Consider the following 22,927-nt stretch of genomic DNA (forward strand, 5'->3'; position numbering starts at 1 on the left):
ATGCGAAATACAACAGCACAGAATGTATTAGACCCAAAATTCCATCAATGCTTTTCTTTTTTTCCAGAAAGAGAGCTCTTCGTCAATGTTACAATTACTAACTGCTCCATTATGTTGTCATAAATCAATAATCACATTGACATGAAAAAACCTGTTTGTCATAGACTGAGACCAGGAAAGCATATACACTTCAGAAACTATCAATCTCGTGAAGCAGACTGGAAGATAAAAATTGCTGTCAGAACTCCAACTAATGCTGTAACGATCAAAGCAAGTGTCGGTATCGGTGTTGCAAACCCGAAATTCTGCAAAACAAGTTGTTTATAGTTTCTTAGCAGATAAATATCGTACTATGCTCTTATGAGATTAGAGAAACTAAAGTGGATCACTATATCACTCAAAGCAGATAAAGGATGTAAAACTAAATACCAGATATTACTATGAAGTATTAAGCAGAAACAGATTAGAAAAATAAGTTCTCATTAAGAAGTGCTGCCAGGAGATAACCAAGTTCACTTATTCCACATATCCGAACAGCAGATCTTCTAGAGAAGAGTTTATTTGTTTTAGTCAAATGTTAAATGACAGTGATCTTACTGAAACAGTTAATGAAATAATCATTTTGCAGAGATTGCTGACATTCTGCTCAAACAAACAGAAAATTGGGTTCCTAAGATATTAAGAAAGAAGATACTATGGAATGCAGAATCCACTTATACTAAAGAAAAAAAAAAGTTACAACATGAAGTTTGTCAATATTATGAGCTGTAAATCTGTTTCAAAATATAAGTTTAAAGATTGTGCTTTCGCAATGACACAGAAAGTGTAGGATCTCATAAATCCTGTACCTCTAGTAGTCCTTTCCCAGTAGCAATTTCAACAGTTATTGCTGTTGCAAACCCAACCATTGCAAGGCGGCCTAGCCATACATCTAGTCCATTATTCTCCTTTGTAGTCTGCTGGCACCTTATGGAAGCAGATACTGATGGGCTTTCAATTTCCCTTCTGGTGGAAGTAATCCAAAAGACTGCATCCAAAGAAAATAGGTGTCAAAATTGACTTAGATCATACTTTATTGCTAACAGAGGATTTATCTTTATTGCTCTACATAAATGAGATCAGTAAATAATACATCAAATACAAGAAAGTCAGCATGTATAGCTGACTAAAGAAAAAATGATAAATATAACCAACCCAGATAGCTGCAATAAATGGCTTGGCTGTTGTTGTCATTTTGTTAATACAAAAAATATGTTTCATATATGTAATGATGCTAGACTTCTTCAGGAACAGGTTAACGTCAAAGACATTAAAATTCTGATTACCATAGAGGTAGTCAATTTAGAATTCAACTACACAATGACCAAAATACTTCAGCATGTATTGAATACATGCATTAGTTCATTTGTCAATTCTATGCATTATGTCACAATTAAAAGAAATTCTAGGTTCACCTAAGATAAGATCAAGGAAAATGGAGCAATTAAGTTCCATGAAAAACACTGGAGAGAAATTCTAGTCCTAGGCTATGTTGCTTATTTATAGACTTTAGGCTAGTAAAATGTATCTCAATACCATCTCGTAAAATGCTTTCAGGATGTGATTATGCAGCTTACAAACAAATTGTTGCACTGGAACCTCAACATAAAAACTGAAGAACACTATGGATTAAGCAATCATTGTTGCTTAAATTTACATCCAGACAGATAAGACTATAACCAGATGGAAAGCTAACACACTAAAAGGAACTTGGGTTATTATTCTGAGGAGTCAATATTGAATTCTATTCTGAAATTACATTTGCATCATTAATTATCAACTCAAGTATTAATCATAATTGGAAGAAAATTTTGGATGTACCAATTCCATATATGACACTTAAGTCGCTCATGACTACCATTAGGATGTAATCCTTGACACATAACATAGAAACTACCATCATACAGAAGCAAACACTCCCAAAGGACAAACATATCTCCACCAAGCTTGGGACTCCTCAAATTTGGAAGGAATCATCTAAAACAATAGCATTCATGAATAATAAGATCAAATGGACAAATAATTATTTTTCCACTGCTCTCAATAGTAAAAGAACATTTCCCACAAACCGAATTAAATATTCGTGCAATACTCAAGGTCATCCTAAGGTCCTAAATTGTTAATCACACATTCCATTTATAAGAATACAAATTCTACAGGAAGTACCATCAATTGTATATCCCCATTGAGTACAGGCAAGTACTATCTTCGTGGAATCAAAAGATGATCCTTTTCCTTTTTTTTAGAAGAAGATACGATACACAAAAGCAAGAAGATAGTGATATATATATATATATATATATATATATATATATATATATATATATATATATATCCGAAGCCAATTCGTCAAATACAGGGTTAGCACCCAGAACACAAAATTTATTGGAAAAATAGAAGTCAACTTCAGCTAAGTGATAAATACGCTAAAATTCAAACTTTATAGGGAAAAAGCTTCAATCTTAAGCAATATAGACAATTATACTGCATAATTGGAAGATACTCGCAACATCGCATGGATTAGATGAGACTAGAAGCAAAGAGTATCACGGAAGAGAGTTACCGTGGGGAGAGCCACGCTTGAAGGAAGAAGCGAGGACGTAGGTATCAGAGGAGGGGCGAATTATAGGAAAAGCGCGAGATCGAGTAGACTTCACCGCGATCCTTTCTGCAAGCATAGAGAGCACATTTAGCATCCGAGTACCACAACGTGAGATTACTGTAGAAAGAGAGAGAGAGAGAGTGACCTAAGTAGGAAAACCGAGGTGGAGAGGAGGCGACGAGTGCTTGGGCCATGGGAGAGAAGGCTTTGGGCAGAGCAAGCTCTCGCGCCGACGTGTTATCCAAAGCTGTGGCGGTTGGCCCTGAACCTATCCAGGAGAAATCCTCGGCCACTATTGACTATTGCAATGGGTGGACTCGGATTTATAGAAAAGCCCCTCTATTCGGGATATCTCAACATTTACTTCTTGGAAAACAATTTCATCGGAACACAAGGTGTTAAATGACAATTTCACTCACGAGAAGACCACTAATTTAGTAGAAAAGGATGAGGCTTCCTCCTCTTTCCATCCGCGGTTCCCTTGAAAGCTCTCCCTTCCTATGTCATCTCTGCTCACCGCGCGCGTCACCGTCCTCCGCGGCTCGTCTCACCGGCGCGCCCTTCCGCACCTCCCCACCTCGAATCGCCGCCGCCGAATCCACGTAAGGTCGTCGCCTTCGCTTCCCCCGGAGCCCCGCGGTGAGAGCACCAGGCGGTCGACTTCCATCGCCCTTCTCCTCCTCCTGGGTGCTTCGTCCACACACCCCGATCGTACGTTCTCTCTCTCCCCTTATTCTTTACTCGCCGCTAGATCTGAATCCGATGGTTCACATCTTTCCTTCATCTCGGCGCAGGCGCCAATGCGGGCAATCCCTTCGACAAATATGTGAAGCGGTAACCTCACCACCTCGCTCCCTCATCTCTAGTATAGATGTTTACATCTGAGATAATGATGAGATGCCATACTATGGAATTATTACCCAAAGAATCGAAAGCTGAAGCTACTAATTTGGTAAAGTTGGCGTAGGATAGAAGAAATGGAAACAGAGAGCGCTATTATTATTTATTTCAGAAGGAAACTATACTCTAAGAGTTAAAGAGTATAGTTTATGTTGATGCCATATATTAAATCCTTTATTTGCAATGTCACAGTTAAATCCCTCGTGTAGGAAAAAAATTGTTTATTTAATTATTGTTGATGAGTATAGGCTACTTTTGTGATTAATTATTTTTATCAGGAAAAAGCTGGAGCCCCTGGAAGCATATGTCCCTCCCGTGCTTTTGACTCAAGCACAATTCGAAGATCTAGGTAATGACAGATGATCTTTCGCCGTAATTTTCTTTTAGAATATTTTTGGAATAAGTTTTTACGGAGCTACATGCGTCGAATTAAAGCTGAAAATTTTGCTGGAAACATCATTCAGAGCATCAAAACCTTCTAACCATCTAAGCAGACAAGGCTAATATATGGAATCTCTGAACTAATTTTCCGATTATTAGACTCTTGACTGGAGTGGAACTCATTAGCATGACATGGCTAATCAATCCGTTAGATGTTCTGATTACCTTGGCATACAGTCCTTCTTAGTAAGGGTAGTATCATTTCATGTCAAGATTGACAGTGGAATTGAGCTCTGGGAGTTGTTGCACAAGGAATAAATGCAATTGTTGAAGCAGTCATAAGGGATGGATGTTAGCCTACTATATACTGGTTGGACCAGGACACTAACAATTCTGATAAATAAGTGAGGAAAAAGAAAAGGAGAATCATTTTAGTGACAATATTAAAGGATTCTGATGGTCAATGCCATAAAGTCCCTGTAGACAAGAGTGAACTATTGTTTTAAGCATAGAGAGCACTCTGCCATCCATCCCAGTGAATTCCTCTCATGTTTTCTTATATCAGTTCTGGTTTTCAGACATAGAGCATTTACCAGAAAAAACTGTTGAATGTCATTATGCTTATACTTCTTTTATGTTGGAATACTTATTTTAATTATATCCCCTTTATAAAGGAAAGAGAGTGGATCATCGCATATTAGCTATGTGAAAATATAGACTTCCTCATTGAGTGCTGTGATTGCTTCAGATCTCCTAAGTGGACATCCTCCTTAAGCATCACAAAACAAAAATCCTTGTAAATGATCATTACTCATAAGTTCACTTTTATATGTTAGAAAGACCTAGAGTGGTTTTATATTAGTTTGACAAATTAAATTACCATCATTCAAGCATGCCGTATATGTCCAGTAATACATTTTTCCTAAGCATTTGTTCACCTAAGAATGTTTACCTCTAATATTACTTATCATTAATCACTTCTATTCTGAATCTTTTGCATAGATATAATTTGTCCTACTTATGTACAGAGAAATCTTTGGAACTTGAGCTGCCAAAGTATGAGGAAAGCAGATCCTTGCTCCGTTCTGGTCCAGCAGCATCTCTGCGTGTAAATATTCGAGCAGTAAGTATTTACAGACATTTCATAATAGATACAATGTATTACTATAGCCAAGATATATAAGATGGGAGTAAATAGGCAGTATTGTTGAAAACGACTCTAGGTTGGAAGAGAGGTTTTGGCATGAAGGCCTTTGGATCTGACAATCCTTAAAACTTAAGGCCCGTTTGCTTTCAGATAAAGGAAAAATCTAAAGTAGTTATTCTAGATTTTTACTCTTAAAATTGTACATCTAATATATAGTAAGGTATTCCAATATTTGTTTTTAATCTAGAATAGTGATACAAATACAATAATTACCTTTGATGTGATATAAAGTTTAGGTAAAAATACAAATAAGAGTGAAAATTAACTCAAATATCTTTAATTTGAGATATAAATCTATATTAAAGTATTATCATTTCTTTGGGCCTTTTTGTAACCAAGGCACTTAAATCTTAAATGTATTTTCTTTTTCTTTCTTAAAAAGAGGAAGAGAGGAGATAAGCAAGAAAATTGAGGGAAACTTTTAGTTTGTGGAATGTGGTAGGAGAGAAAAGAAAAGATTTTTTAATTAACTTGAGTGAAATTATGAGTAAAATTATAATTATAATTGAGCAGTTGGGTTTATGTGTGAAATTATTTGAATAGTGATTCTAATGTAGAAGAGGGAAAAAGATAATCCTAAAGAAATTGGGGGCTAAATGTTCAATGGCTAGCTTTGTCAATCAACATTTATGCAGTAACAGATCCTGAGGTTTCATGTGGTTAGGAAAGTGATTCATGTCTGTGGTGCATAAACATAGGATGATTCCACAATAAGTGAGATTAGATGTGGTATGGAAGAACTGTTATTTTCTCATAAAAGTTCAGATTGAGCAGCCATTAAATATGTTTGCTTGATGAATTGTTGATGGATTTTCTGAGCCTAACTATAGGGGTGGAGATTCCAGTCCCCCTTCCCACCATTAGAGGATAAATTGGTATGGGGACTGGAGTTAGATGGAGAATGATTGCAAATAGAAATCAAGGTCAAGACATTTACAGAAAATGTGAGTTCAAAGCTTGCGTTGCTTCTGGTTTACCTAGTGTGACCAGTGTTTCATTTACCACATCCAGTGTCTCATGTTGATGCGTTCGTTGACTGAAAACTAGTTTCTCTTTTGAGCTTAATGTAATGCATTATATAACATAAATAAATTCCTTGACGGTAATTTATGCACAAAATTGGATCTAGCTGAAATGATTCTTACTCATGTTTCATTTGCTGTGGCAGTAATTTATGACCTGAGTTCCTTCTTGAACATTATCTTCGGAATTATAGGTGGCACAGTATGCTACTGATGATGGTAAAGGGAAAGTTGCTTCGGATGCTGTCGATCAATGCCTAAGGTACACATATCATACTTTGTACAAGATATGATGCAGTTTATTTGGCTGACTATCACTACTAAAATCCTATGCCCTTCTCTAGAGCCTTGGAGGATCTCGATTCACTGCTGCTTCGTGCATCAAGGAAAGACCCAACAGCATCAGTTGAATCTATGAGGAGCAAGATTAGGACTGCTATGGGGGCTTTGGATAAGTACTGATAGAGTCAACTCGCAGATTTCTCTTTGCTGATCCTTTTCTAATAAGAAAAGAAAATCTGGAACTAAAACTATGGGCACTATGTTCTTAACTGCAACCTTTGCAATTTTACCGTGCCAAAGAATTCAATCGTTAAAGATTTAAAGTTATCTGGAATGATAGGAAGCATGAGCAACATAAGTTCTTTTTAGACCAACTCTCTAGCTCTTAATCCTTCTAACGAAAGCAAATAAGCTCCAAATACTAATAGTTTCCTGTTATTGCAGCCTCTTGCAAACTGTGCCATCAGCAGTCCTGGATAAAGGAAAGGCAATTGCAGATGCATACAGGATACCAAGCTACGGAAATGAAGATAAGCTTGAAGACTTGGACCCAAACATGAGACAGTTGGAAGCCATTCTTTGATGCCCGTCTTAAAGGCCCTTGGTGAATTTTCTGCAGAAAAAACATTAAGTTACCATATGTTACTATTACAGTAAAACAGGATCTAATCAAAAGAACACAATTCTTTTTTATCCATCTGCCAGCCACTTTAAGCAGTATCCGGTTTCATGGTTCCCTGTCACAATTCAGGCTGCTTTCCTTCTGAAACAATTTGTTGAATGTAGGTTCTGTTACTTCCATACCATTCTTCACAGAATAAAGCTGTAATTTTGATCCCCCGAAGAAAGTGATGACGAAATCTAGGGGAGTCAGTTGTCACACATGAGATCATGTAAGTCATTGCATAGGAGTTAGATGTGTCGTTTTCTTTCTTCCTTTTGGTGAGAAAACTAGATGCAAGTTGGTTCTTTATTATTATAGCTGCCAAATGTCTTTTAATGTTGCTGTAATTCTCTCCACTGGCAGTTCAAGGTGCTCATATTATTCTTTCCACTCGGGCATTCATTTGTACAATAAGGGAGATGTTAAATGCGACAACTATTCAAGTTGTGAAAAAAAGATGTTCCACAATCAGAAACATTGCGAGATAAGCACCCCTATAAAGTTGCATAGGCAGCACAATGACCGACAATAGTTTAATTATCTCACCTAATCATTCAGGACCACAAGACCTGTAAATAAGAAATTAGAAGAAAGGAACAATCAATTCTATCTTGACAACCCCCTTGTTTTAAAGCCCTCTCTATATCCAAAAACCTTCTCCAATTTTTTTTTATTGTTTTTTCAAAATCCTCTCTACAATGCCATGAGTCCTTAGTATGCAAGGATAATGGACTCAATCAGGTCATTAAGTGGCGCAAGCTCTGCTTTCTCGATCAGTCGAAATTCCTGCATGCAGGACCAGCAAAGAAGAGTCAAATGGTTGAGCCAACACAATGTAATATATTTTGCCCATATCAGAAGGTACTTACTGTCAAAAGTGTAGTTTCTTAAAATCACGTCAGTTATTACTGCAGTATATATATATATATAATTGATCAAACAAACAACTGTTTGGGACACTAGCATTTTCTCTCTTTTTTATAATTAGGGTAATCTTCTCCTACATATGTGATTTGTTTTTTCTATGAAAAGAATAGCATAAACATGGCATAATATAACAGCAAGATAATGTTTATCACCAAAGAGTGTCCAGGAGCGATAACATTTCAAATTACCACGTTATAGAGTTCAGATAATATAGTGAGAAGCATGTCTGGAACTAGTTTTCTTCTTATTAGGTGCAGAGTGACAAAAGAAACTGATTAGGGGATAATCATCATGCAAAAATCTCTTTGAATGATTGTGAGCGCCTTACAAGCAATTAAATCTCTTTGAATTATCATGTTAAAGAGTTTATCTGGGTTAGTTCATCATATAAACTGGTATTTCAAATGGAAATCTAAGAGCATCATGGCTCAATTAAAGGGGGTTACACAAGTAATTCTGTGCCGGACAACCCTATCAGTACACTTGGTAAAATGTGTCCTAATTTTAAGAAGGGTGATTGATCATAATATACCCAAAAAGAAAAAAGATCCCCGACAAAAGATCAGATTTATATAGATGAAGTAATAAAATGCACGGAAAGAACAAAAAGTTGCTGAACATGAAGTATGTAAACATCAGACATCAGTTCAAACAAGATTGAGACTTTACCCATGTAAAGAATGTGAAATGCTTGAAACAGGTATTAAGATGGGCTTCTTCTTTGAGGCTCACAATCTTCTGAAAATGAGAGTGGTAGATGTGAGCATATACACGAAAGAGACGCTTAAAGATTGTCTTAACAACTTCTCGGAAGTTTGGAGGAAAAGGTGAACCTGTAGAAGTATACTTCGGTAAGTAAAACATGAAATGCATTAGAGGACAAATGATTATTTTAGTATGTAAAGACCATTTTATTTTGGAGTACCAAGTTTTTGAGGAAATATAGATTCATCATCAAGCTGAGATTCAATCCAGTCCATCAAATACTCGACATACTTTGGTGCAGAAACCTCTATAGGTTTTTTTATCTGAACCCCATCAGCCCATCTATATTCAAACCTGTCAAGCCCCCCCTTGTTAGAGAACACACAGTTATCAATTCCATAACGAGCAAACTAGAGGTGTTATGGTAGTGGTTGAAAGAAAGATACTTTGGTCCTGCTGACATCATTGGGCAGGTAGTTGGAGTGCAAAACTCCATTAGAGTACCATACAAAATATTCACTTGATTGAAGAAGTCAACGGCTGAGAAAATTGCAAACAGAAAGGTATCAATACATGAATATTTTATCAATAGGGAATGTCAAGAACAGAGAATGATCAAATGGTTATAATTTTATCTATCAGTAGCAAATACGCTATTCTACTGATAACAAATCAGGGTCAGAGAATTACTATTGACAGCCAACCATTCATTAAGATCCTCTCCAGTAGGCAACCGAACAGCCTCCCTTAAGTTCCCACTACCCAAGGTAGCATCAATATGCCTTTTCAGCTGAGCACCCTGCTTGGTGATAAACAGAAAAAAATTTTAATCCAAGACACTAAGTATATGACATAGAAACCTATTGTCTAAGCTATCAGATAACGTATTTTTCTTCCAATCTATGAAGTTAAAATAAAACTGATCCATGAATCGACGTTCGCTAGAGCTCATTCCCCGGTAGCATCCATCTTAGTCATTGACAAATGACTAAGAACCTTCCGAAAGAATGCCCTCTTTTTATCATGTAGTGTTGTAGCATATGAAATAATTGCGTAGACGCAATTTAGATGGTGCATTGATCCCCCCAATTCAGATGATTTGGTTTGAAACCTGAATAGTAACTAAATTTTCAAAGCTTATTGTATCACTCTGTTTGACTAGGCCTGGTATCAATAACCCTATGGAGAAAGCAATAGGCCCAGGAAGTTTATGGAATGAGTGCAGCGAAGGAATCTAATAGGCCTAGCTCAGTTGAAAATTCATGAAGTACGAATCCATGATTATATTTATCATCTATCAACCAAGAACTCTGAACAAGAAATATGAGAAGTAAAAAAAATTCACCAGCTAAATATTAAAGAAAAATATTAATCTTTCCCTGGAGCATAAAATCCTACTAGATTTGCCCATAAACACACGGCCATCTATATGTGAAACACCATTTTAATACCAGTAGACCTTTAAATTCTATTTATGAGATGAAACAACGGCACCTTGACCAAACTCACATTGTTTAGAATAAATTCTCTAGGTAATACAAATCCTTTCATAGTCAACAACAAAGACGGTAAACAGGAACAGAAAACTACGTATCACCAATCAATTTCAGAATGGACAAGCGACCTTATTCCCTGAAGGCGCATTCTTCTTGGGACGAAACGTCTTCTGGTTCCTGCTCACAAATTCCAGCAACCAACGATGGCATCAAACACATGGAAGTTATAGAATAAGTCAAAATCAACAACCAATTGAATAGAACGAGAAGAACGCATCAATGGAGTTGAATAAAAAAGATCACTTTTTTCAATAATCTTGTCATTAAAGAAAAGATCCAACTTTAGTCATCATCCAATTCTCCAACTATCCAGATCAAGACAACCAAAAATTGGAAGGAAACAAATATAAATAAATATATATATATATATCTCAAAGCCGGAGCAAGGAAGGTACGTACGACAAAGTGGACGAATCGAGTGCGGGAGAAGAACACAGACCTGTTTCCTAAGCCGAACAGGCTCATCTCTTTCAGATGGAGAAGAATAGGAATACGAGGAATCGAGAGAGAGGAGGAATAGGGTGTAACTATCCCTTGGTTTATTCTCTTTTCCTCTCCTCCAGCTCGGTCTTCGTCCCTTCTCAATGCCCCCCAAAACATTGAGGACGAGATGGTACACGTTGCTTTTATACGTGGATGAGAGAGAGAGAAAATGCCAGACTGGCATCAAAAGAGTGAATTGGTCGCATACAGCTCCGATTGCAGTATTTTTTTTTTGCAAAGATGACAGGCTGTGGCATCTTTTGATTGGGTACTAGCATTCTACTGCATTCAGTTCTGCAAACGATCCGATCGCGGGAGAAGAGGTTACAACACTAACCTCGCGGATAGAATGCTGTTCTCCATTCATTACCAGCTATTATTTTTTGGGGGGTTTATTTGCACGTCATCGCCTACAACTTTTTTTTTGCCTCTTTAACATATTTGCATATCAGGACTTACTCTACTTAAAGGACTCAGGACACCTCATCCCTCTTTGTTAATACTTAATACCATATGCGTTGTTATTTGTCGAACCAACCAATAATCCTTTATTATTGTCCTAATATCAACCTTCCGACTTTTTACATATCACTACCTGTATTTTGGGTTATTTGCAGGTGGAGTCCTCTCATCTTTTTTTCACCCTCTAAAATTGCAGTTGAATCCTTACAAACATCCACCCGTAAGATTCGAATCTTAATACTTTTTTATTTCTCGTTCGTTCGTCCGTCCGCCCGTCCGTCCTATTTCCACTCTCGTCGGCGATCACTCGATAAATGTTGCGGAGAAATGTCGGCGTGCCTCCTCCTCTGTTCCTCGCAGGTGAATATGTTCGGATAATTACTAGGTTGCGTGTATCAATTTCGTGTTTGGGGCCTAAATGTTTGGATCTTTTCCGATCGAGAAATGTAACCTAACCTGTTTCAATATTATTTTGATTCGGTCGTCCTTTTAAGTTTCTTTCTATGTGGATGGATTGGTATTCGATAACTTTATCTGAATATTTAGGACGCTACGAGCATTGCTTTTCTGTCCATTTAGAGATTCTACCTATAGTTTGATCACCTAAAAGATTTGGAGGCTGTCTATGAAGTGCTTAATATGGTCTTCGAGGACTGTTCATAGAGTTAGGCTGTTAAGAGGCATAATCATCTTGCACTCGATTGGATATTTCTTGAATTTATTGTATTTACATTGATATAATGTGGAAAAGAAGCTTAGTAAGATCTAGTTAGCGATGAGTTAAAGATTCGATCTTTCAGATGTGCATATTTTAGATAAAGCTTCAATAGAACTGGTAGTTGATATGGTTATATCATGTCTATCATTCTTCAGTATTTGCTCTTAGTGAAAGATTTACTAAGAGATGCATGAGGGGGCCCTGTAATGACCACGGTGATCATATACAAAGCCCCTGGATAACTTCAAAGTTCGGTTGCAAGTATATACCCTCTAGAAGAGCAAACGTACCTGTGGTTGCAAAAGTTGCTCTTTCAACAGGGGCGTCTTCATCATAAAAGTCACTAAAATTGTGAATTTTGGATGGAAAAAGCATGGTGGCGCTTAGTCTTTCAAAACTAAAGTGAGCAATCCTTTTTTAAAATTCTCATTTATAGTCAGATGATTGGGAGAATATTGCATTTATATCTAGTTATGCTTAACTTTTCTTTCCACTGGGAAAATTTATGTTAAATTTTTAGTCATCTCATCCTCTGATGTCTGACTTGATTGAAAACCATCATTAATCTGTATCAACAACTTTGTGTTTTATTAAAGGAATAAACTACAGGCTGGTAATCCAGGAACACATTCCTTTTTCATTCAAAGAACTGAAGATGTTGCTAAAGCTGCTGTTACTGAAGATTCAGCTGCCACTGTCCACTCACCGCTACCATCTACCTTCTTTCCTTCCAAAGATTATACTTCCGGACTCAGCTTCAGAAACTCTCACAGCAGATTAAAAGAGTGTTTTTCATCTTCATCAGAAGTGAGAAGGGATCTTATGATCTCGAGAACCTTACTAGCCAAAAGCATCAGTGGGCAAGGTTTCAACTTTCAACTAGTCCTTGGTTTTTTTTCTTGTCTCAGTTCCAGTTTTCTCATGTTGCTCCTATCTGCTCTAATTTACACTCTTCTTATGTTATTATTCCACTGCACCGCATTTGATTGAAACACCCTCCCAAAACACATAGTGGACTTATAGATGAGAGAATTTAAATTGGTCCCACAATTCAAAAATTGTAATAATTGATCAGAAAACCTGCCACAGAATGCACATTTGATCGACCAATAGATAGCAATAAGAATGCCATTACATGTTCCCTCTCAAAAAAGAATCATTAAATGTTATATCATCATGATGTGCATCATCAAGCGACTGCAATACTTTCATATCTTCCCTATGATGAATTGTTGTGTATGTTGAACAGTTTATCCTTATTATCTGCTGAGTAAAGATTTAAAATATATTGTATTCTGAATTTGGATCGTGCAGTACATACTCTGCGGAAAACAGAGTAAACTGAACATATGTCAAATGTTGGAATTGGTGGAAATAGAATATGGAAATACAATGTGGCCTGAGATATGTCCAAGAGATACCGTACGGTCAAAGTTAAAATGAATGACTGAATAAAAAGACAAAGAAGAAGCTTGAAACTTTATGCATTGTAATGTGTAAGCCTTTGTACTGTAAAGATATTAAGGAACTCATGGTTACAGGATTCTAGTCACTGCAGCAGCACAAAGATAAGTTGATGCGTATTACTGGAAGCTTACAATTTCATTATGATGGTGAATGTTGAAGCTAACCCTTTCAGAACTTTTGTACATGTGGCCATCATCTTTTTCTTGTCAGCATTTTTTTTGGTTCATATGTTTGATAGTGTATCTGCACATCATACAAATGCTTTAATGTGATGGAATCTGAAGATCGAATAGCAGGCTGTTCCAGTTAGCACCTCATGTACTATAACTGTTAATGTGATGTTTATCATGTTTTACATTCTGCTGGATCAGATGTCTAGAAAACAACCTTCAAGGCTGTTTGAGGCCATGATGATTATTTCTCTTCAGCCTAATGCCCATGCTGAACATATACAGTTTCAAATTTTTGGACAGAAAGATTGAAAGTTCAAACAGATTGACAGAAATTCTGAAATTGCAGCATGAAGTACAAGCTGGTTTGAACTTTGAACTCAGGTTATTCCTGCTACTGCATTTCTAAAACAATAGTATCTATCTATTTTGGTATTGCACCATGGCTCCTTTTCTGATTGTCCATATATGCATTATTGGTACCATGCGTTACGAATAAACTACAACGAGTCCATATTTCTTTTAAATGGTTTTGAAGATGCTAGAGGAAAGTCAACTTTTAAGCATCTAGGTGTGTCTTCATGCTGCAGGCTCTTTTGCATATCCTCCTGAACGTAGCTGCTACTGAAAGAGAAGGGCATATTTCCCCTCTGTTTCCCTGGAAGAGTGGAGGTAGAATTCTTTTACGTGTCATTTTTCCCATTCCTTTAATATGATTTATGAGTCATTTGCATGAGAAATCAAATAGTCTCGATTTTGAAGTATTACTCTTTTTCTTTTAAAAAAAAAAGTTAACAAAACTAACCAAATCTACTTACGCATCACCCGTTTACGAGTTACAAAAAGAAAAAAAGAATATGCATAGTGAAACAAATGTCTTTTGTATATAGGTAAACCATATTTTATCAGGTATCACTTTTCTTGAATAGTATATTACTTTATCAGGGTTAAGGAGTTATCAGAGACCGTGTGATGTGAAACTTGTCGCCGCTTTTCCCTGAGGGCCACTTTTTCCCGCTTGGTGGAAACTGGAGGCTATTCACAAATTACACCCTCCCCTTCACAGTGAGGAACCAAAAATGGGCCAAGCATGACATGTCATGTAAAAGGCCAAAAAAACCTTGCAATTATTTTTACTGATCTTTAGTTGTGTCATGAGGAAACTAATGATTGATTAACTTAGATATTGTTTCACGTGATTAATTGCTAAAACAAGTACATTATTTTTACTGACATTATGGATTTAAAGCAATGAGTTCTATATAATTTGCATAGAACTCTTGAAGCACCTGAGAAGATTCTATATTTCAAATTGTAAACCACGTTGGAAAGCGGGACGAGAGCAGTTTCCTTTGCTGCCTGCTGCTACAACCTACAAGACGGTATCTGAAATGGGCTATGGGAGCGAAACCCAAGATGCAGGAACCAAAAGCTAGCCCAAGTCTCTGTGGCAGAGAGAGAGAGAGAGAGTGAGAGAGAGTGAGAGAGAGATCATTTGTTTATATTTCCGACCATATATAAATTGGACACAGAAGGCCAAGCCCATGATGCCTGGTTAATTCCTCTCCACCTCCTCGTTCTTGGGTTTCTCAAGGGAAGGAAGGAAGCAAATCTTGGAGCTTTGGAGTTTGAGATCCCAAAATCCCAGTATAGAGATTGCTCATCATCTCTTCCTTGGTTTTTGGGTTGTTTCTTTTAAGGCCTCCCCACACCTTCATATGAGATGGATATGAATAGCTGGCTTGGCTTCTCCCTGTCCTCTAGCAGAGCGGAGAGCTCCTCCTGCTGCAGCGAGGAGGGTTTGGGAGTTGGAGGAGAGGTTGATGGGGAAGTGGGATTTGGTTCCGCTCCTCTTGATGCTATGCCCTTGCGATCTGATGGCTCTATTTGCCTCATGGAACCAACTTTCAGGACTCCTCATGCTCCTCATGGTCATGCAGGTACTAAAGAAGTTGCCTTTGTTCCTTTTTCTTGCTGGATTTTGTTTTTCTTTTGTAATTTTGTGCATGCTCTAATCATTTTTGTCTAAAATTACTTGTTTTTTACAACCCATTTGGTAGTTGTAATGGTTTCTAATCCATCCCTTTTTTTGTAACCACATAATACGGCTCTCCAGTATTTATTTGTATCTCTTCAGAGGTATTGATTAAGAGCTTTAATTTTCTACATAACTTTCTTCGAAGGGGTTTCAAGGAAATGAATTGTTCGTTGCTCTTTTAGGTTCTTCGCACACCTATATTGTGTACAACCCTTCTGATGCAACTTGCATGAAAATTTTTCTTTTTCTGTTTGTTTGTTTTGTTTTGCGTACTATAGTGCAGACCTCAATTTAATAATTTGGAATCTGAAGCATGTTAAGAGTTAATTGGTCTTTATACTTTCATTAGCTCTCTCGGAGATGTTCTCTTATGCCTACTTCAACTCTTTTTCCTTTTTTCCTTTTTTCCTTTTTTCCTTTTTTGACTTGTTCTTGTATGAGTATCTGCATAGTGTGCAGCAGTTCTATCGGTCTTGGTCCTCCCTTAATGATTGTAAATTATATTTCGTTGCTTTTTTGGTAGAATGGAGGTATGGAAGTGCCATGGGCACAGAACCCACCAGCTCAAACCAGGGACTCAATGGGCCCAAGCTTGAAGATTTCTTGGGTGGGTACTCTGGGAGCAGCAATGAAGACAACCAAAGCCAGCATCAAACCATCTCTGACTTCCATAGTATGTACTACCAGGGCCATGGTGGTCCTGGAATCAATGTTAACATGCCTCCTTCCTTTAGCCCTGCAGAGGAAGAAGTCCACAACCCATATCAGTTCATGCAGTCCTTTCACCACCCCAACCACTCATTCCAGGATGCCAACAACCTGAAGCCTGAATTCTTCTTAACCAACCCCAACCACACCCCAAGTCCAACTCCTAATACCATGTACAATGTGGGAATAGATGGTTCCACCTCTATATCTGGTATCAAGTCTTGGCTCCGGCAAAACCTGTATGTGCCGGAGAAGCAACTGGCCCAGCCAAGTGAGATCCAATCTCTAACCCTTTCAATGAGCCCTGGCTTGCAATCCGGATCCTGTGGAGTAGTACCGGGTGTGTCGTCCCGGGTGTGTGGCGATGGTACCGCGCAACTGAGTGCAAAGTCGTCTATGCGTGAACCGGTCCCTCGGAGATCCATCGAGACCTTTGGTCAAAGGACTTCCCAGTATAGGGGGGTCACAAGGTTGATAAATACATTGGTTGGAGCTTTCTTTCGTTGATGAATTAATCTCTTCAGAATTGTTACCGATATAATTTGGTTATTGTAGGCATAGATGGACTGGAAGATATGAGGCTCATTTGTGGGATAACAGTTGTAGGAAGGAAGGGCAAACAAGAAAAGGAAGGCAAGGTGATGTAGGAAATATGAACTGTTTATTATAATTAATCAGTTTGCTGTATTTTCTTAATAAATTCTGTTTATGTTTGAAGTTTACTAACAGTAAGTTGCCTTTTGTTATGAAACTGTTAATCGCCTACCACTTCATTGGAGCAGTTTATCTAGGTAATTGATTGTGTGGCTCTAGAATCTTGTTCTAATATATTTCTGCTCCAGCTAAAGAGCATGTCATTTAGCTTTTGTGTTTATAATTATCTACTGACGCGTTTTTCATGTGCTTTGTCTGTAAAAAGGTGGTTATGACAAGGAGGAGAAGGCGGCAAGAGCCTATGATTTGGCTGCACTCAAGTACTGGGGTCCAACAACTCACATAAATTTTCCAGTACGTTGAGTCTATTAGTACTATCTCGAGCTAAACTAAAAGGAAAAATAAATATCATGCCGTTCCCTTACACCCTCCTTGTTCCTTATCACTGTTATGTCACCTCTTTACTCAGCTAACCAACTATGGGAAAGAGTTAGAAGAGATGAAGCATATGAGCAGGCAGGAATTTGTAGCCCACCTGAGAAGGTTTGGCCTTACCATTTTGCTCGTAGTTGTTGCTTGAATTTGGTAGCAATTGTCGATTTATGAGAAAGAAAATTATTATTTTGTTTATATTTGCTCATACATACATCTGTCGTTTTGGCTTTTCAGGAAAAGCAGCGGTTTCTCTAGAGGAGCATCTATGTACAGAGGGGTGACGAGGTCCTGTCGTAGCCCTAACATTAGCATTGGAACCTGGACATTATTTACTCCTACGCAGCTTTTATCATGAACGCTCATCCCATACCTGCTTCTTCCCCTCTCTCACCCTGACATTGCTTGTTGTTTTGGTCCACAGGCATCACCAACATGGAAGATGGCAAGCTAGAATAGGTAGAGTGGCCGGAAACAAGGACTTATACCTCGGCACGTTCAGTGAGTATCTCTAGCTATATCATGCAGTCACTATAATACTTTTAAATGTAAATCTGCTTGCAAGATATGTCTTGCCTCATAGTCAAATACTGGTAATCCTCGCATGTTTGCATTAGTATTGGTAACAAGTAAACATTAATGCTGCCTTTCCCGAGGGAAGTAAGGGTGCGACATTTATTTATTATTGTCAATGCTCGTCTCTTCACTACTTTCTCGTCACAAATGCACGGATCCCTTGTTCTCATCACTAATGCTTAGCAGGAAAATATTAATATATTATTTATGTGGCTGCATGCAGGCACTCAAGAGGAAGCTGCAGAAGCTTATGACATCGCAGCAATCAAGTTCCGAGGCGTCAATGCCGTGACCAACTTCGACATCAGTAGGTACGATGTGAAACGCATTTGCTCGAGCACCCATCTCATTGCAAGTGATCTCGCCAAGCGTTCGCCCACTGCTGCCTCTGAGCGTAGCCACCCCCAGCCACCCGATCCTGCCGTCAGAGAAGCAGGTGGTGGCGAGTGTAGTGATTACTTATCCGAGATGCTTTGGAGCTCTAAATCTAGTGATCCAGCTCCAGATTCTACACTAGTTGATGGTGCGACGCTTGTTTCACAATCCATAACTAGTAATCCAAACTCTTTGGATAGCAAGAATGAGACATTCTGCTACCCCATGAAGTATGAAGTTGGAGAGGGTAGCATTAGAGGTAATGAGGTTGGAGGCATTAATCGGATGGCTGCGGCGGCTGCTCGGACGACTGGCATTCCTTTGGTTCATCCCATTCCTATGTTTGCACTGTGGAACGAGTGAGAAAAAGGCCATGAGGAGGAAGAGGGATGTGATGGCTTTTTCTCAGTTCCTGTGTTACTAGAGAACACATACATGTTTACCCACCACTAACAATTTTGCCCCAACATGTAATGGTTCGCAGTTAATAATATAAGTTGTTCTAAGTTGTTATTTTATCTCTCTTAATCGTATTTTTTTTTTCCTCGGAATATCATCGTCACTCCTATTATATGATGATCTTAAAAGAAAATGTTCACAATATTTCTCCTCCACATGAATTCCATGGGGGCACGAAGATTGATGCAATTAGTAGAGCAGTTCCTTTGGTGTCAACTCTTGCGTACCCTAAAATGGAAATGGAAAAGGAAAAGCTGCCGAGTGAACGAGGGGCTTCCTCCACCCAGGGTTGTCGTCTTGTGAAGCGTCCTAACACCACAGTGGTTTTCATTGCAGCTCTCCTCATGGATTTTTAGACGTTTATGGCCTCATTTTGCGTGCCATAAATGGAAAACCCAAGAGCTCTTCCCCGCTTCCCAAAACGGATCACTTCTTGTCCTCTTCCGGGATGTGGGATTCCCATACCAGTCATTTTGCGAGTATTTTGACCAAACTATCCCTCCCTAATTTTTCAATATTTTAGTTACAAGTTAATTATTTTAGTACCTTGTAATAAAAATGTTTAATATTTTATTTGATAGAAAAATGCTAAACTTATTAGCAATTTTATTTTAGAAAAATAGAATTTTATAAGGAAGGTTAGTTTAGTCAATACCTCGTCGTTTGCTGCCGTAAATGGCTTTCCCATCACCGATTTATAATCCTGCCGACGTAGGACGTGGCAGGTGCATTGATATAGCACGTAGATCGAGTCAATGGGATCCTATCCTCTTATTAGATCACGCAATCTAGTCCACGTCCCTGCCAGTTTCTATCAATCAAAACGTCTCTCTTAATTGCTCTCAGAGTTCATACTAACCTTTTCTTTTTGGATCATTTAATAACTTTTTAAAATCTAGATATATAGGCTGCATAAAAATCTCAATCCAAAACTTATGCACATTGTATGTTAGAGAAAAGGAAAAGAAAGCTCTTTTATTCTCTCTCTCTCCCCTGGGAAAGAAAGAAAAAGTTTACCAAGAGAATCGAATCCTGCAGTGCATTCTGAGTAGTTTGCTAAGGACAATAAAAGGGAGCAAAAGAGCAGCAGTTCCAAGGCATGTATGTGCATCGTATTGATATGCACATATACATTATCTATCAGACTTTAATTGGCGTCTCTCTCTCTCTCACTCTCTCTCTCTCAATCAACATCCAATCTCTCAAAACATTTTAATCTTTATCCATGCCGCTTCTTTATTCCCTCCCCCTTTGTCTCTCCTATTCCAACATCCACCAATTAACACAGTCCCATGCTTCTTTCCTCCATGGCTTCTCTAACCTGGCGCTACTCATAGCCAAAACCTCACCTCTTAGGCTGCCATGGGAGAGAAGGTGAAGGACCTATATATGTCCCACTTGCCCATCTTAAAGCTATCTTTCTATATTGTCAAATGTCAACAAAAGACATGCGTCACTTTCTTTGCTTTTCTCTCTCTCTCTCTCTCTCTCTCTCTCTCTCTCTCTCTCTTTCTAGCTCCTCTTACTTTTGTGGCATTGGAACTTGGTGAATTTGGGTGTGGCCCCCTCACTTATTAAGGGCTGCCTCTTGGACTTTTGAAGGAGACGTGAATGCTCTTTTCTCTGTAAAACAGACCTTACTTATAGCATAGGATGAATATTGATATTAACATTGCATTGCATGACTTGAATGCACAAGATATTTCGTAAGCAATTATATTATACTATCATTTTATGTCAACTTAAACGCCACTCTTCTTAGTTAACTGCATGTTTCAAGATGCCGAATGAGTAATGACACAATATGGCCACTTCTATAGATGCTCACTTATTTTTATTTTTATATTTTAGACATATTTAATATGATAACTAAAATGGTTGTTAGATCCAACTCCAAAAGCCTAGATAATTCCAGGTCCATTGTCCAACTTTAGGATCCGAGGCGAGGCCCAAGATGCATGAGTTTGGGCCGAGATAATTGTTTTTCTATTATCAATAAATACGGTAGCTCTTATATATAAATCATTGCTATCTGGTTTTATTGCTGATATATTACAAAAATCCAGCGAAAATATACCGATTTTGGACATCCCAGTTGCTATCCTTGTTGAATCTAATATAATAGCATTCATAAATACTATAACTAGGTCAATTCGTGTTGTATACGTTATTAGGGTTTACTTTGTGCAATTTGTGAAGTTACATATCTTATCAATGCCACAGCTACTACTTCTTTTTAATTCATTATTTATGTTCTAATCGAGAAATAAACTAACATCAAAGGAGTGGAATTAAATGCGATCTAGTTAGCGTGCTTATCTCGATCGGACCGAGACTGACGTTGCTGGCACTCTACTAGACATTCTGAAAATTTTATTGAGACAAACTAGTTCTACTTTCTGTAAAGTATTTGCTACTTTTAAAATTTATTAATTAGGCCAAGTTTGGAACCATTTTAATATATAGTTGATTCGGTAGCGGCCTTTAAGTCATATATATATATATATACATAACCAATCTCAAATATTTAACACAATTATCCCGTAAAGATAGAAGAAGAGAAATTCTCCATTTTAAATCGGCTAGTTTGGTTAAGGAAGTAATTAATATATATTACACAAAAGATATATAATGAACTTTAACCTTGGCATTGGTTGATTCAGTCCTACATGCTAAATTTATATAATGCCCATTCGTTGTTTTACTTGGTAGAGACTAATACTATATATATAAATCTAATCCACACGATCCTAACTAAAAGAACGAATCAAGTTAAGTCGAGGACCTCGAATATTAAGATTTTTGCGAGTCTCTAACTATTGATGTAAAAAATTAGGACAAGGGATAGGAATTAAACCAGAATAAAGAAATTAAATTAAGCAGCGTACGTACTTGTAGATCGACCTCGGCGTTTTCTACTTCATAAAATTATATAACTCTGAACTCGATCAAACTCTATGTACTACGTGCCAAACCACATTCCTTCTTCCTTCTTTGGCAAAATCTCTCTCTCTATATATATATGTATCTCTCCTCTTCTGTTCCCATGTCTTGCAGAGATAGGCCAAGAGCTAGAGAGAGAGAGAGAGAGACAGACAGAGAGAGGCCTAAAGAATAAGATGAACCACTTCCTCCATTCAAATCACAAAATAGTATGGGACGACAATAGTCACGTGTACACCTGTGATGCGTGCATACTCCCAGGCGTCGGAGGGCGGTACCGTTGCAGTAAATGTGACTTCGACATTGATCGGCAGTGTGCTCTGGCCACCCCGCAAGTCTACTCCTTCCGCCACCCGCAGCACTACATGATGTTGCTCCTGTGCCCGACGAGACTGTCTTGGGGCCCGGGACGACGGTTCTGCGGCGGCTGCGGGCAAGCGGTGGAAGGGATGTTCTACAACTGCGGGCCTTGTAACTTTAACCTCCATCCTGGTTGCATTGGCAACCAGGTAGCACTGCCACAGGTTGTGGTACAAAATTCTCAGGCTGCACAATATAACCCTAATGACCGGAACAGGAGCAGAGGAGTAGGAAAGATATTGGGCAACTTTGCCTTCTCAGTGGGTGCGCAACTAGTTGCTACTGCAATCGGTGTCGAAATAATTGATTTACTGTGAGTAATTAATTAATTGCTTCATTTCTTGGAACTTTTTTTAATTAATCTAGTCCTTAGTTTTGTTTTCCTTTCTCTAATCTTTTTGTCCTTCCTTAGCTCCTGGTGACAAAACCTTTTTCATTTAAGAGAAAACTATTTAGCAACTGATCGGATAAATTAACATACCATTTTCTAATTCTTCGTTTCCTTATATGTCTCTGAATATTCGTTTGGCAATTGAATTGCAGAGAAAATTAATGGACCCAATTCCTGAATAACTCGATCGTGTGTGTCAACTAGGACATACAAAGACGGCAACTACTTGGTAAGTGAGTGGATATATAAACTGTATGATCTGTGTTTCTCTTGGCGCCGGCTTCTGTCTTCAAATAATTAAGCGAAGCATCAGGCCTGCTTGCAAGTCTTTACAACGACGGAGAAAGCAAAGTTGTCTCCTAGTTTGAGGGAGCCTTATTCGCGGGGTTTGTTGTTTCGTACTTTC

General features: G+C 38.1%; 4 protein-coding genes across 6 annotated transcripts; 2 read left to right on the forward strand and 2 right to left on the reverse strand.

Moving 5' to 3' along the window:
• Positions 1 to 39: 39 nt before the first annotated feature.
• Positions 40 to 2,947, reverse strand: LOC140777989 (stress enhanced protein 1, chloroplastic-like). The gene is made up of 4 exons (XM_073122466.1): positions 2,787 to 2,947; positions 2,603 to 2,707; positions 849 to 1,027; positions 40 to 305 (listed from the first exon to the last, which is right to left on the reverse strand). The coding sequence occupies exons 1-4, from the start codon at positions 2,833 to 2,835 to the stop codon at positions 201 to 203; spliced, it is 438 nt and encodes a 145-aa protein (XP_072978567.1). The 5' UTR covers positions 2,836 to 2,947; the 3' UTR covers positions 40 to 200.
• Positions 2,948 to 3,072: 125 nt separating this feature from the next.
• Positions 3,073 to 7,128, forward strand: LOC140777987 (uncharacterized). Its single transcript, XM_073122464.1, has 7 exons — positions 3,073 to 3,352; positions 3,436 to 3,475; positions 3,820 to 3,890; positions 4,951 to 5,045; positions 6,346 to 6,413; positions 6,496 to 6,606; positions 6,878 to 7,128. The coding sequence occupies exons 1-7, from the start codon at positions 3,142 to 3,144 to the stop codon at positions 7,014 to 7,016; spliced, it is 735 nt and encodes a 244-aa protein (XP_072978565.1). The 5' UTR covers positions 3,073 to 3,141; the 3' UTR covers positions 7,017 to 7,128.
• Positions 7,129 to 7,556: 428 nt separating this feature from the next.
• Positions 7,557 to 10,870, reverse strand: LOC140777988 (MOB kinase activator-like 1A). The gene is made up of 7 exons (XM_073122465.1): positions 10,725 to 10,870; positions 10,354 to 10,402; positions 9,420 to 9,528; positions 9,176 to 9,269; positions 8,950 to 9,083; positions 8,694 to 8,857; positions 7,557 to 7,883 (listed from the first exon to the last, which is right to left on the reverse strand). Exons 1-7 carry the CDS (start codon positions 10,748 to 10,750, stop codon positions 7,809 to 7,811), a joined length of 651 nt encoding a protein of 216 aa, XP_072978566.1. The 5' UTR covers positions 10,751 to 10,870; the 3' UTR covers positions 7,557 to 7,808.
• A 3,046-nt stretch (positions 10,871 to 13,916) lies between these two features.
• On the forward strand, positions 13,917 to 18,864 carry LOC140779052 (AP2-like ethylene-responsive transcription factor AIL1). 3 transcript variants are annotated; one of them, XM_073124004.1, is made up of 10 exons: positions 13,917 to 13,969; positions 14,176 to 14,257; positions 14,861 to 15,525; positions 16,147 to 16,801; positions 16,887 to 17,122; positions 17,251 to 17,339; positions 17,455 to 17,528; positions 17,655 to 17,705; positions 17,842 to 17,918; positions 18,217 to 18,864. In XM_073124004.1, the coding sequence occupies exons 5-10, from the start codon at positions 17,077 to 17,079 to the stop codon at positions 18,729 to 18,731; spliced, it is 852 nt and encodes a 283-aa protein (XP_072980105.1). In that variant the 5' UTR covers positions 13,917 to 13,969; positions 14,176 to 14,257; positions 14,861 to 15,525; positions 16,147 to 16,801; positions 16,887 to 17,076; the 3' UTR covers positions 18,732 to 18,864. The 3 variants fall into 3 exon arrangements, with proteins under 3 accessions (XP_072980105.1, XP_072980102.1, XP_072980104.1); XM_073124001.1 differs by lacking the exons at positions 17,251 to 17,339; positions 17,455 to 17,528; positions 17,655 to 17,705; positions 17,842 to 17,918; positions 18,217 to 18,864 and having other exon boundaries at positions 16,887 to 17,042; XM_073124003.1 differs by lacking the exons at positions 13,917 to 13,969; positions 14,176 to 14,257; positions 17,251 to 17,339; ... (2 more) ...; positions 17,842 to 17,918; positions 18,217 to 18,864 and having other exon boundaries at positions 14,847 to 15,525; positions 16,887 to 17,042.
• Positions 18,865 to 22,927: the final 4,063 nt, after the last annotated feature.

Source organism: Typha angustifolia, chromosome 15 (genome assembly GCF_048772165.1).
Source record: "Typha angustifolia cultivar Huaian chromosome 15, ASM4877216v1, whole genome shotgun sequence".
Lineage (NCBI taxonomy): Eukaryota > Viridiplantae > Streptophyta > Magnoliopsida > Poales > Typhaceae > Typha > Typha angustifolia.

Bases quoted from the DNA above. Each gene is read 5' to 3' on its own strand.
- LOC140779052 (XM_073124001.1), top strand. From the start codon at position 15,309: ATGGATATGAATAGCTGGCTTGGCTTCTCCCTGTCCTCTAGCAGAGCG. The intron at 15,526-16,146 runs GTACTAAAGAAG...CTTTTTTGGTAG, and splicing joins TGCTCCTCATGGTCATGCAG to AATGGAGGTATGGAAGTGCC. The intron at 16,802-16,886 runs GTTGATAAATAC...TGGTTATTGTAG, and splicing joins CAGTATAGGGGGGTCACAAG to GCATAGATGGACTGGAAGAT.
- LOC140777988 (XM_073122465.1), bottom strand. From the start codon at position 10,750: ATGAGCCTGTTCGGCTTAGGAAACAG. The intron at 9,529-10,353 runs GTCGCTTGTCCA...ATCACCAAGCAG, and splicing joins ATGCGCCTTCAGGGAATAAG to GGTGCTCAGCTGAAAAGGCA. The intron at 7,884-8,693 runs GTAAAGTCTCAA...TCCTGCATGCAG, and splicing joins ATTTCACATTCTTTACATGG to GAATTTCGACTGATCGAGAA.
- LOC140777989 (XM_073122466.1), bottom strand. From the start codon at position 2,835: ATGGCCCAAGCACTCGTCGCCTCCTCTCCACCTCGGTTTTCCTACTTA. The intron at 1,028-2,602 runs GTAACTCTCTTC...CTTTGGATGCAG, and splicing joins CAAGCGTGGCTCTCCCCACG to TCTTTTGGATTACTTCCACC. The intron at 306-848 runs GTACAGGATTTA...CTTGTTTTGCAG, and splicing joins CTGGGAAAGGACTACTAGAG to AATTTCGGGTTTGCAACACC.
- LOC140777987 (XM_073122464.1), top strand. From the start codon at position 3,142: ATGTCATCTCTGCTCACCGCGCGCGTCACCGTCCTCCGCGGCTCGTCT. The intron at 3,353-3,435 runs GTACGTTCTCTC...ATCTCGGCGCAG, and splicing joins TTCGTCCACACACCCCGATC to GCGCCAATGCGGGCAATCCC. The intron at 6,607-6,877 runs GTACTGATAGAG...CTGTTATTGCAG, and splicing joins GCTATGGGGGCTTTGGATAA to CCTCTTGCAAACTGTGCCAT.